The sequence below is a fragment of the Falco cherrug genome, chromosome 4, assembly GCF_023634085.1.
Source record: "Falco cherrug isolate bFalChe1 chromosome 4, bFalChe1.pri, whole genome shotgun sequence".
NCBI classification, from domain to species: Eukaryota; Metazoa; Chordata; class Aves; order Falconiformes; family Falconidae; genus Falco; species Falco cherrug.
The window spans coordinates 54,740,666-54,755,121 of NC_073700.1; the positions used below are offsets into that span (position 1 = coordinate 54,740,666).

Consider the following 14,456-nt stretch of genomic DNA (forward strand, 5'->3'; position numbering starts at 1 on the left):
TTCTGCATCTCTCCAGGAATCTTTAACTCCCACTGACTCTTCCCTGGACTCCCAACATGGGAGCTCCTCACATTGATCATCTCATGCTTATGCTCTCCTTAAGCATGAGCAGAACCCACTCTGAGTTTTAGTTATTTTCTAAAATAGGTTTGAATGTGATTAGTTATCTAACACCCAAACACGGTTTCAGGTCTCATTGATTTCATTGGAGACTCGAGGACAGAACACCCCCTGTAGCAACCGGAGTTGGAGGTATTTTCATGTTGTATAGTCTGTGAAGACTTTTTTCACACATTCCCTCCCAGCCTTGCACACACACACACACACAAACATCCTGGGTTTCTACAGTATTTTTTTTTAACTGAATCCCAGATCCAGGCCACTGTGGTATTCTTGGATTTCCTTTATAGCAAGTATCTAAGTGAGGTTTTTACACTCATGCTGGTCATGCAGCTTTACCACGCAGAGGCAAAGAACAAAGAGAAAGCACCTTACCATCTTCAGAGATGATAAACCTGAACAGTGCCGGACACTTGACAAAGACGATTTCACCCACACTTGCAGGTTTCCAGCATGTAATATTGTCCCACATTCCTGGGCATCCTATAGAAGTGAAGGAGAAATAATATACATTAGTGATGGAAATTCACTCCTTCACATAGTTGTGTTTTATACTTGGTTCTTTCTTCTATATATTAAAATGCTCTTGTTTAGAATAATAATTTTCTAATAAGCTATCCCTGGAATAAATAGCATAGAAATAGCATAAAATATGTAGATGCATGGAACACTAATGGCCAGGCTCTGCCCTCACATATGACACTTCTTAGTCCCAGTTAAATCACTCTAACATATACTAGGAAAAAAATTTCCCTTGAGCATAAAATCTGCTGCCATTTAACTATTTTTCAGTAGTGCTGGGTTAAGGCGTCTTTATTTATGGATCACACCTTTGCTTTAAATTCTATGAATTTCTGTTGGCCCTAATCCTCGTCAAAAGTTGGGTACTGGCACATTTTGGAATTTGACCTAGGGAGATGACTGGAAACTGAAAAACTGATTCTGCTTCATCCTGCAGCCAGTTTTGTGGATATGCGAGAGAAGATCACCTCTTTCATGCTATTTTCTTTAAAAAAATACTGGGAATAGAAACATCCTTCCTCAGTAAAGAGCTGTTATAATATCATTCACTCTCTTTACTGTGGTCTTTGCTCTAGAGACTATAAACTCACGATGTCAAAAGGATGATTTTGACTTCTAATGGTTTCTTGCACAAGCTAAAACCAGAGTCATGCCTTTAAAAACTGTTCAGGGATTAGGCTTCAGGTAACAAGTTTTGAACTGAAAACTGAGGGATAAAGAACCAGTCTCCTGATACATGCATGCAGAAAAAGGAGGTGATACCATTGTGGATGGGAGTTTAGTATACAGGAAAAATTCACGTCCCATGTGCTATTGTAAATAGAATAAAAAAGCCCAGCTCCTGCTTCTTTCTGATCACTGTGTCAGAGTGACAAACCATCACTACCTTTCAGGAAGCAAAAGCCCTCCAGTAATTTTGTAAACCTCCATCTTCCAAGCTGACAAACCCAGAAGACAGATGAATTGCACAGAAAAAATGCAGCACAATCTCTCAGATTTCCTATTTATGTTTACAAAAATGACTTAGTGCAGGAATCTCAAATGAGAATCATCTTCTACCTCAGCAGGAAAAGAAAGGAAAACTGCATCTGAATATCTCCACTGCTTATTTGCATTTGAGGTTAAGATAACATCATCTTATCAACTGTTAAAAGCTGCGAGCTCCAGGATTTTCTAAGCGTTTTTCTGTTAATATGCTCTCTCTTTGGCTATGTGCCAAGAAAAATAAGATCTTTGGTAAAAGTGGATACTACTTCAAAGTGTCATACTTTCAGACTGGCACAAGTACAATATAATGAGGTATGGGTGATAAACTTATAAAAACAGTGTGGGCTTTCTCAACTTCGGTGATAGTAGCAGATTTCTGTCAGTGGAGAATGTATGCTGACAGAGCTGGAATTGTATTTTTTCCATCATCTTCAGTGGCAGGGAATCAAGCCCTGTGTTTTCTCACAAAAACATAAGCCAGATACTACCATGTGTGGTAGATAGGGCAGTTACAGTGTTTAAGAATTATGTCAGGGTCAAACAACACTGTTAGGATGTCACAATGATGGCATATGCTAAGCAGCTGATAATCATGCTTTCCAAGTAAAGGATGCAGCGTCAGATTACATAGTATAAATTAATAACCATATAAAATCCTGGCCCTATTCGATAAAAATCCCTCAGCCTTGCCAGACCCACCAAAATAAAATATTACTGAAAAAATATTCATTAAATCCTCGCAGGAGCTGGCAAAAAGGAACCCTTTACATTTCCCCCTCCTCCTCCTCCCTTTTTTCTACTCCTACCCCAGGTTGTTTCCTTTGCCAGTTGAGGATCTCATTGTGTAAGTGTTGTGATTCACTAGAATATCTCCAAAAGGCTCAGACACTGGCGTTTGAAAAGTTTCATGATACAGCTAATATACTAAAGATGGAAATCAAGATCACATTGAGTGCTGTTAGATTTTATTGGTTTTGATAGCTAGTGTCTGTCCACACAGTAGGAACTGTATTTACCATGTAAATCTGAAGACATGCAGTAATAGGTTTATAGTTTACTGATGTATGGCAATCTGTACAAAAGTAGAGGATATGTAAATATCCATGGTAATGAGACATTTGCTTACAAGAGGTGTTAGAGACAATCAAAGTGGCTAATGAGATCTTCTGAGAAACACCTGCTAGCCTTGCTTGCTCAAATTAAATGGGCTTGATAGGAATAGGGAAAGCTTCCTTATTATTACTTTGACATCGGTTGTCTTCCAAACACTGTGATACTAATAGATATTGCAAATCTTCCTAGAGAAACGCAAAGAAATCCTCATACTGTAAAAAGGATAGCGTAGACATGGAATACATATTTTATAGCACTGTGTATCAAATTCAGCTATGCCAGGTGGCTGCTTTTGTGGTAATATCATGCAGAGCTAAGAAATAACCCCATTTAAAAAGACATTATAAGTTCATTGTGCTAGAAAGCACTGATGTGCTGACACTGGAAGAGAGAGAGAAGCAGAGAGTCAAGTAATTTGTCTTTGTTACTAAAATACGTGAGTGATGGAGATCAGAAAGAATTCTCTGTCAGTGAGAATGTTGCCTGATCCTGGCTGGAAAAGTATATTTGAAACAAACAATTCTGAAGAGCAAAAAGATGACAAAAAATTTACATGGAATAAAGGTCAGCATGCACAATCCCCTTACATTTGTAAACCATGATATAGCCAGCAACTCCTGCTGGGTGAAATCTGCCCACGGAAATCAATGTGACTTGAGTGTGAAACTGCACAGCGGGGCTCTCCTCTGGCACTGACAGAATGTCTCCATTGCCGTGTGACGGAGTGATGCCCAAGCTAGCTTTGAAAGAGGTAGCTCAGATACTGCAAGCAGCAAGGTGCTGGCTCAAGTGGGCAAATTTTCCTTGTTCTTAGCATGTTAGAAATCAGTAACAAGAAATAGTTCTAAAGATTAAGATTTCATGTGGACCAGCGTGAAAAAAAGAAATTAAAAGTGGTGACCTTACTATAGGATGGTCTTGAAAACAAGTTACTGTGCAGGAAGGCAGAATTTGTGCTTCCTTTCCCATGTCTGCACTGCAACCTGCAGACTGAAATTCTCGTTTGGTAAACGCTGTGTGATTCATCTCAGCTAACATAGGTGGTGTAAAGCTTGGCATCTGGTCTTGAGTAAGTACTTATGCCCTCTTTGTAGCATGGACAGAAGAATGCTTCATCTTATTTAGCTAGTTACCTCTTCTTCCATGGGCTGGATTATTCTTTGTGAGTCCGTATTCCTTGTCACCGACTTTTGAGAAAACACAAAATGATGATTCTACTATAGGTTTACACAGGATTGGTTTAACTTTGGATGGCTAAGACTTACCCTTTTACCCTATTCAGCTAAACAAGGTTTCCTCTGTTGTTCATGGAGAGAGAAACTCCAGATAGATATAACCCCATTTTCAAGGTGGCATTGGTGGTGAACCACCCTGTAAAGTCTAATTCCATCTCTCCACTGACTACACTTGGTAGAATAAGGTTAGGGAATAGCGCAGTCTAGACAGCTGCCTATTAAATGGCTGGAGTGTGTATTCCCTATATATAGTTTGTATTCCCTATAGGGTCTATGCGTTTTTTTGGAGGAGACAGGAACCAGCTGTGCCCTCTGGGCAGAGGGCTGGCCAGTGGCTGTGCAGCCTCCCTTAGCCACCTTCTGATTCTGAGCGAAGGAGTCCAGGTGAGGGCTGAGACACGTTGCTGCAGGCCGTAAATGGTGCCAGCATAGCTATACAGCTCCTGAGCTATTATCGGAACCACAGGCAAACCACAGTGTCTGCTTACAAAAAGCCACATGATAAACCCTACATCTCTGTCTCAAGCTTCTTCTTGTAAACGCAAGATAAAACTTGTGTTTAGACTGCACAGCCCCTGTGGCTGGATGCACTTTTTACTGTTCTTGAGAAATGTACTGCAAAAAACAGAGTCCTGATTTCAGCTGAAGCACAACATGGATTTAATATAGATTTCACATGAAGCCCATGACACCTAAGTTTAAATTCAATACTGTTGAAGCTGAGGCGTTGCCTTATATACCTAAGGATGGACCTGACTTGGCAGCCACTGAAATAGAACAACACTTTCACAGAAAGGCCAAATTTCATAACGAGGAAACTATGTTATTTATTGTTTTCAGGATCTTCTTATGCATTTTTAAAGTTACACCTAGCACTAAAACCATTCTAGTCATCTCCTCTCCATGAAGGTTTACACAAACCTTGATCCCATCCTGTGCTTCAAATTAGGCACCTCTGAGCAAAACACTTTCTCTTGAACGTGCTATTTCTAGTAGCTGAAATGCTCCCTTCTTACCTGAAAGATCTGGACAAGCACCAAGAGGAAAAAAAAATTAAAACGCAAAACAAGCCATGCTGGCAGAATAGCAGTAATAAAGAGCTCTTCTGAAATTGCTTATGGTCCCTTACCTTCTTTTTTTCCTCTGTCTAGGGCTGCCTTGAGAGTGGCTAGCTTTAAAACCAGGTTTTAGGCAGCCACATAGCTGAAGTTCACAGAGTTCAAGGAATAGACCTCACTTTAAAGCCCCTGATAATAAAGCCTGTTTTCTTCCCCCAGCATAGAGCCATTACACCACCAGGACTATGTACAAACCTTTATTTTTCTATAGATTTGTGTCATGTTTTCTCATGGTGCCTCTACCACAATACCATCATTTACACTCCACCCTCTTTACAGTATCCATGACATCCTCCCAGGTCTTTATCCTGCCCTAGTGCAAAACGCCTCCTTCTCGCCTCTGCTTTTTGGCAAGAGAACGTGCAAAAAGAGTGATGTATTTTTTTGGATGGCAAGACCCTGGGTAGTAATTCACTATTCACCCATTCACTCCTCTTAATAAAGCAGGTAAAAGTCCTGCCTGTCTCCCTCTCCATGAAAATAATTATTTTGACATCTTTCTTGCACTCAGTACACCATTTTCACAAATTATATAGGAATTTGTAGCTTTGAGAGTAGTTCACCTCTGTCAGATGTTGCTGGCTTTATTCAGTGGACTCAAAATTATTGGGTGGAAGGGGGAAATGAAAAAAGGGATGGCAGGACAATGGCCAAAGGGTTTTCTAGATTCATACACAGACAAAAGGGAATAGACAAGAATTTGCATAAAACATCTCTCCTTGGAAAATCAAGAAAAAAATTAAACACATAAATGTTAGACGTCTGTATTTTTCGTGTATGGAAAAAAAGCCTAGAGATGAAAATCCATCCCTTTGGCTTACAGCATTTGGTTTGATTTTCAGTTCCTCTCCTCATTTATTAGTTTAAAATATTACGTTCAAGGTCATATTGCCTTCAGGAGAGTCATATCAAAGGAAACGTAATGTTACAAGCCAGCATATTAAACTGAATTATGCGATGCACAATAACTTTGAAAGGGCATACTACATATCAAGCCTTTCAGAGAGGGGGAATATGGGTTAGATGTTCTCTGTTCTTTCATAAATCTAGGTAAATACCAAAATAAATAAAGGTTTAAGTGTGGCCTGGATATGGGGCCTAGATTTTCAAAAGTAATTGACATTTCAAAGTAAAGGTATCTTATAGGAGCCTCTATTACAGAGGTGGTGGTTCTATAAGTGTTTTGAGTCAGGCAGCAAGTTTATAACACTTTCAGATTCAATAACCTCTTTTGAAAGTCCAGGCCATAAGAGAGTAGAAAAGAAACATCAACTGAAGTTCTAGACCAAGTTATAAAAGGGGAGGGGAAAAAAAAATCCCCCACACAAAGTGGGAAAAAACACTAAAGGAAGACATTTCACGTTGGAAAAGAGAATACTTGATCATGTACAGGGAAAAAGAAAAGTTATTCCTTCCTTAAAATGTCTTATATAAAAAGCTGGCATGAAAAACTGAGTACAAGGGGAAGCTGAGCAGCGAAAAAGGACAGGTTTTTTCCTTCCCAGTTCTGCTCCCGATTGGAGATTTTGGAATTATTTGAACAAAGCCTATTGATCCTCTCAGCATATATGTCATCTGGACCAACTATTGCACTAAGAATTTATTCATCTGTCCAAATTTTGTTACTGTTGTACTGTTACTTGGTCTAGTTGTACTCATTCACCTTAATGATATAAAAAAATACATATGTAAGCCTGAGCCGAGTTCTTCTACATTGCTTTTACAGCGCATGAAGAAAAACAGACATCTCTGGAGGGCACTGCTAGAGGGTTTCTAGGATAAATTATCTTATGGCAATACATATTTTCTTCCATTGATTAGAAGAGGCATAAAGAGAAAGCTTAATCTTAGGCTTAAAACAGCTGTAATTAGATCTGTGGAATTCAACATATATAGTGCGACTCAGCTAGGGCCATACATGAAAAAAAAATAAACTGTGGTAAAGCTTACCAGCAGTCGGCTCACCTTAATATTTTCCATTACCTTTCTTTAGACAGCTGCTGCCACTGGTATAAAGTTATGCAACCATATATATGATATCTATTTAGAAGCAACTGCGTACATAATGATAATTATATAAACTATGATAGCATTTTGTACTGGTACATCATTATCAGTAAAGTGAGTTGTTTTATGGGATGACATTTTCAGAGATCTAAGACATCAAATGCAGCACTGTTTTCAAAGAACTATTTAAAATATCAGCTTAATTTATGAAGGAGAACATTGGACAAAATTATTTGACATATTTCTCTTCTTATGTACCAAGTTAATCCTAGATTATATAAAAACTAAAAGTGAAAGAAATAGAAACATGGCTTTTCTTTGATTGGAATGGTGGGTTTCATAGTATAACAGTTAAAAAAGATGAGCTGAAGATAGCAGGCTTCAGCTCCCAAACAGTGCTTTGCATTTGCCAAGCATAAATTGCGTATTTTAGAACTGAAATCTAGTAATTTTTACCAGAGTTTGAGAGATAATGTCACCTGGTTTGGATATTTTGCATCACTCGGGGACCTTGGTTCACCTTCTGACCACCTTGGGACTGAGCCACACACCACGTTATAAATTAGAACTCTATCTTTATTCCTACTATTTTTGTGGGGGGAAAAGTAGTTACAAATACACACACAAGTCACCGTTTGACCATGATCTACAGAGGCAAAAAGAGAATGAAGACCTCATTCGTATAAAAATTGAACCATTAGAACTACCGCCCTCGAAAGGATGAAACATTTTGTCTATGTCCCACATGAAACATTCACACCTCAAAAGGAAATGTTAACACCAAGGTGGTGGGTTTTTTTTCCCCTTGAACATTTTATACATGAAAAAGATCAGCCTTTAAATGACAGGAGCTGTTATCTGTAATTAGAGAGGTATAAACCTTCTTCTAAAGCTGTTTAATTCTTTACAATCACAGGATATTTATTCTAAGCTCATGCTTATTGCTGTTCTTGCATTGTTACTTGCCAAGAAAATCTCCAGAATGCTTTAAGTGCTGCCAACCAATTGGCCTTAGGTGAGCTTTGGAGAGTTTTAAAGGGAAACTTCAGTTGGGCAAAATCCTTGGAACATTTATTTGTCTAATTATACAGAAGATTGAAAAGCCAATAATCTGGGAAATGGAGAGGTATTTAAAACAAACAAAAAAAAACCCCCAAAAAACAAAAAAACCCACACAAAACACATACACACAAAATCCCACCACCAACAAAACAAACCTTCTTTAAATACAATAAAAAAGACTGGTTATTCACTTACAAGAATGTTACCACTTTGCTGCTCTGGAGGTAGAGAGACCGTGAAATTACTCCAAAAACCTGGGAGATTTTATTCCAACACTGCTGGAGGACAGAATGACACTTACAAGCTGCCAGAACCTGAGCTGGTGCCAAGCTCACCAGCTGCAGGTGATCTGGCATCACTCAGGCCACGGGTTATGTGAGATCATGGGGTACTGCTGGAGGCAGCCTTGCCTGGCAGCAGCTGGTACCCCTCACTTCTTTAATTGCTGGTGGCAGCTGGAACCACTGTCATTCTACCCCAGCACCACACCATTCTGACTCACTTCCTTCCCTTCCTAGAAGAAGAGGAGATCAAAGAATTTTCTTTATCAAATCTGTCTTTCATTAATTCTCCAAGCTGAGACAAGAGGAGGTGATTCCACCAGTGCCTCGCAAGACACCACAATGCTACAAATTTTAGTCCTGGAGTGACTGGGCTCACAGTAATTTCTGGGAAGAGCACAGTAAAAATACTGGCTGAAGTCTGCAAATTTAAGACACAGTTTAGAAGAAAGCAATGGAGTAAGAACTAGAAAGATGTATTCCTCTTCCACAAAGCCTTATCTTCCTCTGTCAGTTCCTACCCGAATAGATCCTCCCCTTCACAGGCACAACCTGCCCCATAAAAAGCGATTAACTGAGGACAACAGGTTGTAGTGCCATCAGCTGCATCTTACCTTTTTGAATAGTTTCAATTAACAATATTAACTAAGCCTAGAATTGGTTGTGGTGATGGAGCAGCTGGATAGAATTTAATATATATAAATATATGTATATATTATATTTATATTATATATAATTTTTATATATAATATATATTTTAAAACTTTTTTTTTTTTTTATCTATTTCCCCACAAGTATTGAAATACCTCACAGTGAACCCTGGCTTTCAACTCGGGCTGTAGGTAAGGAATCTTTCCAAGCTGTACAGCTGAACAGTTCATTGCCACTTGCACCACCCATTGAGTCGTGATACTTGGCCCATTATGAGATTTATGGACCTGTGAAGAAAACATCTGTAAAGATCACTAGGATAACTAGTTTCTATGGATATAGAGGAAGCAGAGCTTTTTTGCAGCATCTTTTTGGTGTTTTGGAGTATGCCTGCCTTTGAAAATGGAGAGACCATTTGGTTGCATGGGAGAAGATGGGACGATTTACTAGCAGGTCTGCTGAGCATTGAGGTTTCCCAGTAACAAATTCAGGGATTCAAATCTGTTCTGTCACAAATGAAAAAAAATTATAACACAGCTTTTTGATTCGTTAGTTTCCAACTAATCTCACAGCATCACTGAAGTGGGACTAAAATGGGACACAAATCTTGAAACAGTCTCTGGGCATGGGGTTTCCCTTCAGTCTTAGAAAAATCCCAATGTAGTAGAACAGGATTTTCAAGAGGACTTATTCAGGCACAGGCTGAGATCAACAGTTGCCTAATCAATAACATCTGTCAGGACTTATGACTTGTTTCTTAAAGGCTAATTAGACCAAAGAAGGTAGACAGACATGAAAGAACTGAAAATAACAACTGACCTTAAGTCTGTATCACAGATAATTTAAAATCTTATATTAAAGTCTGTTATACATATACAAAGTTACCTCAAAGGAATTTACACAGTATCATTATTAAGGTTTCATGGTAGCTCTGGAGGTAAGAAGATTTTCTGCTCTTTTTACAACTGGAAAACAAAATAAATGGTGCACTGAAAGCTAAACAATCTCTAGAAGAAGAGCTGTAACCGAGCTCAGAAGCAAGCTGCCCCTTCACAGTCAGATTCCTGTCATCCCAACTTTCTTGCTTTTCTATTGTTTATAAATAAAATTATATCTATGGAAAAGGCACTTCTGTAGTAGCAGATAACTTATAACTGATCTTGGGCCAAATTCGTTCCTGATGTAACCAGGGTGATGCCAACATTGATACTCCTGAGAGGCATTTATTCCTTGTTTACTCCTTCAAATCTTCTGAGAATGAGCAATGACTGAATTAACTTAATTTTTTCCAGTGTGTAAATTCCATAAACTCTCCTGGAAATTGTTCTACTGGTGAGTCAAAAAATTCCTTATTAGAGCCCATGGGACCTTATGATGTAGTGGAGGAAACAAAGGAAATAAATACATTATAAAAAGCCAGTTCATACTCTGTTAAGAGGCATGTTAACACATCACATTTCATACTCCTGAACAGGAAGACAGAAGCCGTATTTTGTTCAAGCATTTGGAGTAACTGAGTAAGAAATCTTGAAGCGAAGGTGTGATTCAATAACAATGTCAGAATTTAACAAAGCCCGTCTTTTGTTTCATATCAGACTTCTCTGACTGCCCGCAATGTATTCAGAGAGTAGAAAAAATTAACACTGAAAATTAAATGCAATCCAGCCTCGCAAGGATTTGCATACGTCTGGGAAATTTTGGTCACTATGAAAGAAACTAAAGGAAATTATATTAATATTCAGTAAATTCCCAACTTCTAGATGCCTTCTTGTCAAAAGTAAATGTATATAAAGAGATACACCTTGTTCTGGACAGGTTACAATCCTAAATCAGTGAAAAGGCAATGTGAGGAGTATCAATACATGAAAAGAGAGGTGCCATCACATCCAGACCAGCACTATCACCAGCAAGCAGAGGCCATATAAATTTAATCCAGAAAAAGTAAATGTGTACAGACTGCTCACAATTCTACTGTGTAGGGTACAAAATACAAAATCTGCCAAGAGCTTGTAGTAAAGAACAAGAAAAACAAAACCCCATAAATATTATGAGACACAGGAAGAGGTCAGAAACATTTCTGATGTTTAGACACATGAAACATTAGATGAAACTGAAAATGCCCAGAAAGCCATAGAAAGTGGACACGGAAAGGCCCAAAATTACAGTGGTGGCAATGCAAAATCTGAATCACTACAGACAAGATAATTTCCCTTTGCTTGCCCTTAGATCAGAACAAGCGTGGTGGATCTGTCTCTCTGTCTAAAGGCTGGAAGGATACAGGAAGAAACAGGGGATAGTCATCAGAGAGTACTGAGGCTGCCATCGCTACTTAACAATTTATGGTAGATGACCAGTAACATCAGTAACATATAGAGATATGCTTCAAACCCCCAGCACTGCTGGTTTAGTCACCACCTCCATAAAAGCCATTACAGTAGTCATCGCAGGAAGTGGTATTTTGGGAATAATGTGGATTTTAACCACATCTGGGGAAAAAGTGTCTGCAGACCCTCATTTTCCTTGTGCTTACTCCTGTAAATGAGGAGTTGTGGTTTAACCCCAGCTAGCAGTGAAGTACCAGCAGTGCTCGCTCACTCCTCCCTCCCTGGGTGGGATGGGGAGGAGAGTCGGAAAAAGGTAAAACTTATGGGTTGAGACAAGAACAGTTTAATAATTGACATAAAATAGAAATGGTAATAATAACAACAACAATAATAGTAATGAAAAAGGAAAAACAACAAGAGAGAGGAGTAAACCCCAAGAAATCCAACTGATGCACAGCACAGTTGCTCACCACCCACTGACCGATGCCCAGCCAGTCCCCAGGCAGCAATCAGACCCCCCAAAACAACTCCCCCCAGTTTACATACTGGGCATGGCACTCTATGGTATGGAATGTCCCTCCAGCCAGCCGGGCTCAGCTGTCCTGGCTCTGCTCCCTCCCGGCTCCTTGTGCCCCTGCTCACTGGCAGAGCACGGGACACTGAAAAGTCCTCGGTTTAGGGTAAGCACAGCTCAGCAGCAACTAAACCATCAACAGGTGATGGTGGTTGATAATATCAACATTATTCTCATCCTAAACCCCAACCGCAGCAGTGTGCCAGCTACTAGGAACAAAGTTAACTCTATCCCAGCTGAAATGAGGACAGGAGTTAATTCCAATGGTCAATGATTTTCTTCAACACCATCTATAAGTCTGCTTGTAAGTCAGAGACATACCTATGTAACATCTGTAAGCTGCTATAAGTCAGAGACTGATTGGTGTAGAGAATTTAGAGATGGGTTAAAAAAGAAATACAAAAATTCATTAACTATATTATTCTTTATCCCTCTCTTCTTACTACAAAAAGTTAAAGACCTATTAGGAAGAGAAATTATTTTGTGGTATTACTCACAAATACATGTGAGCAGGTAATTACACTCCCTTCTGAAGTAATAAATAACTATGAAAATTTGAATACATATAATCAATATTCTTTCACTGTGGTATTTATTGTAATGTAGAATAATTATAGAAAAACAGAAAATAAGCCTAAAGGGACCTGTGGAGTTCATAGAGATTATTCCTTGCACCCAGGAAAAATAAACCATAACTAAAATATCTAAAAGGAAGTCTGGGAGTTCTCGCTGTCTGTGACATTCATTAGCTGGACAAAGGATGAGAAAAGTACATTACAGGGCACAATTCTGAATGCTTGAATTACAGACTAAAGGTCCAGAAGTTTCTTTATGTTTGAATCATTTGATAATTTTTTACTTGCAGGGACTCTGATAGCATCAGTGTCATATATAAACATGGTAACAAATTCCTTCATGATATACTGAGAGTGAACAGAGGTCACATTACTTAGCAGATATAAAATTTACCCCTACTGTAAAACTCAGTTAGATGTAGAAGTTATTTAGAGGTATAAGTATGTATTCATACAGGTATAGAATAGAGTTATATATTTACATATATCCTCAGATACTGCTTAGGTTACATGTAGAAGAAAAATTAGAAAGTGCAGGAAAAAACGCTCCTTTGTAACCCAAATGAGAAATCTTATTCATGTGGACAGGAACAATCAGCTGCTGCTATCATACCATTTGAACTTTTCTTTATCAGTTCTCAATCAAGAAGAATAATGGAAACAAATTGGTGATTTTGGTATATCCTGTATGAAGACAACTCTGAAATAGTTCTACTAACTGGTAGTTCTGTATTTAATTTTGTTCTAGCTTATTCAATTATGCTAACAATGGGTCCTGTTTTAAGTAGTTTGCAGGGTAGCAGAGGAGGGGTAGGATTATATTCGTCATTTAGCTGTATGACCAAAAACCTGGAGAAGATTCAAGTACTGTCACATCTTGGGGAAAAAAGGTGAGGCATGTTCTCAAATACAAACTCAATTTCTCAAATACAACTGTCCTTCAGTGCATTTTAATTAATTGTTTGTGGTCATTATTTCAGTTTGGCTTTGCTCTTGCCACATGGTTTGGGCATACTCTTCTTGCACACTTTAATAATTGTTTTTCTCTTCTAAAGCATTTAATTGTGCGTTGACTTCTATGTCTGGTATTATTTTTCACACAGGTCCTGGTTAGTCACTCAATAATGGATTATTCTAACCTTGCCTTGTCTTTTGGTTGTGATTTCTGGTAGCCTTGTTTCATTGTTCTTCCTTTGATTTGTTTTTCTGAAAGGGAGGCAAACCAATCAATTCTAGCAACTGTGTAAGCATGAAATTTATGGCTTGATTATCAAAAGTGCAAGCGATTTGGGAAGGCAGGGATTCAGGAAGCCTGAAACAGCTTTGAAACAGCTTTTAGCGTAATCAGAAAGGCAAAGAAAAGGATCAATAAGAAGAGCACCTCCAGGTGCTTGTCCACAAGACTCATCTATCTGCTTTTGAAGGGTGAACACTGCATCATCTAGCTTCAGGAACATGCCTTACCTGGCAAAACTAGTTGAGTAGGGATCCCATTTAGTCTACTGAAAAAAAAAAAAAAAAAAGCGACAGAAAATAAAATAGTGAATTGTGGAAATGAAATAGGCAGCTAAACTCTTTGAGATTATGGGTACACTTTGAGTGGGACTCAGCTTGCATATTAAGACACCTTAATTTAGATATTTTAATATGTAAACTGAATGTAAATCTCAGTATCTATCAACTCCACAAGGAGTCTTAGGAGACTAGCCAGCTAATTTAGCCAATAAATTAGATGTCTAACATCCAGTGATGCAATTGTTCCCCAAGGAGGCCATTTTCCCCTAAATACAGAGCTTGGTACAGTTCTCTTTGCTGAAACATGTATTGAAAATGCCTGTTGAATTCAGTGGGGGTTGAGGCTGCAGACTGACAGCAGCAGAATTACAC

At 38.6% G+C, this 14,456-nt stretch overlaps 1 protein-coding gene across 4 annotated transcripts in view; it reads right to left on the reverse strand.

Annotated features, from left to right (window-relative positions):
• Positions 1-14,456, reverse strand: part of ADCYAP1R1 (ADCYAP receptor type I) — a 141,021-nt gene that overhangs the window by 56,830 nt on the left and 69,735 nt on the right. For all 4 annotated transcript variants that reach the window (XM_055710029.1, XM_055710028.1, XM_055710027.1 and 1 more), the window contains exon 4: positions 496-603. In XM_055710029.1, coding sequence (XP_055566004.1) covers positions 496-603 — 108 coding nt within the window. The remainder of the gene's footprint in view (positions 1-495; positions 604-14,456) is intronic.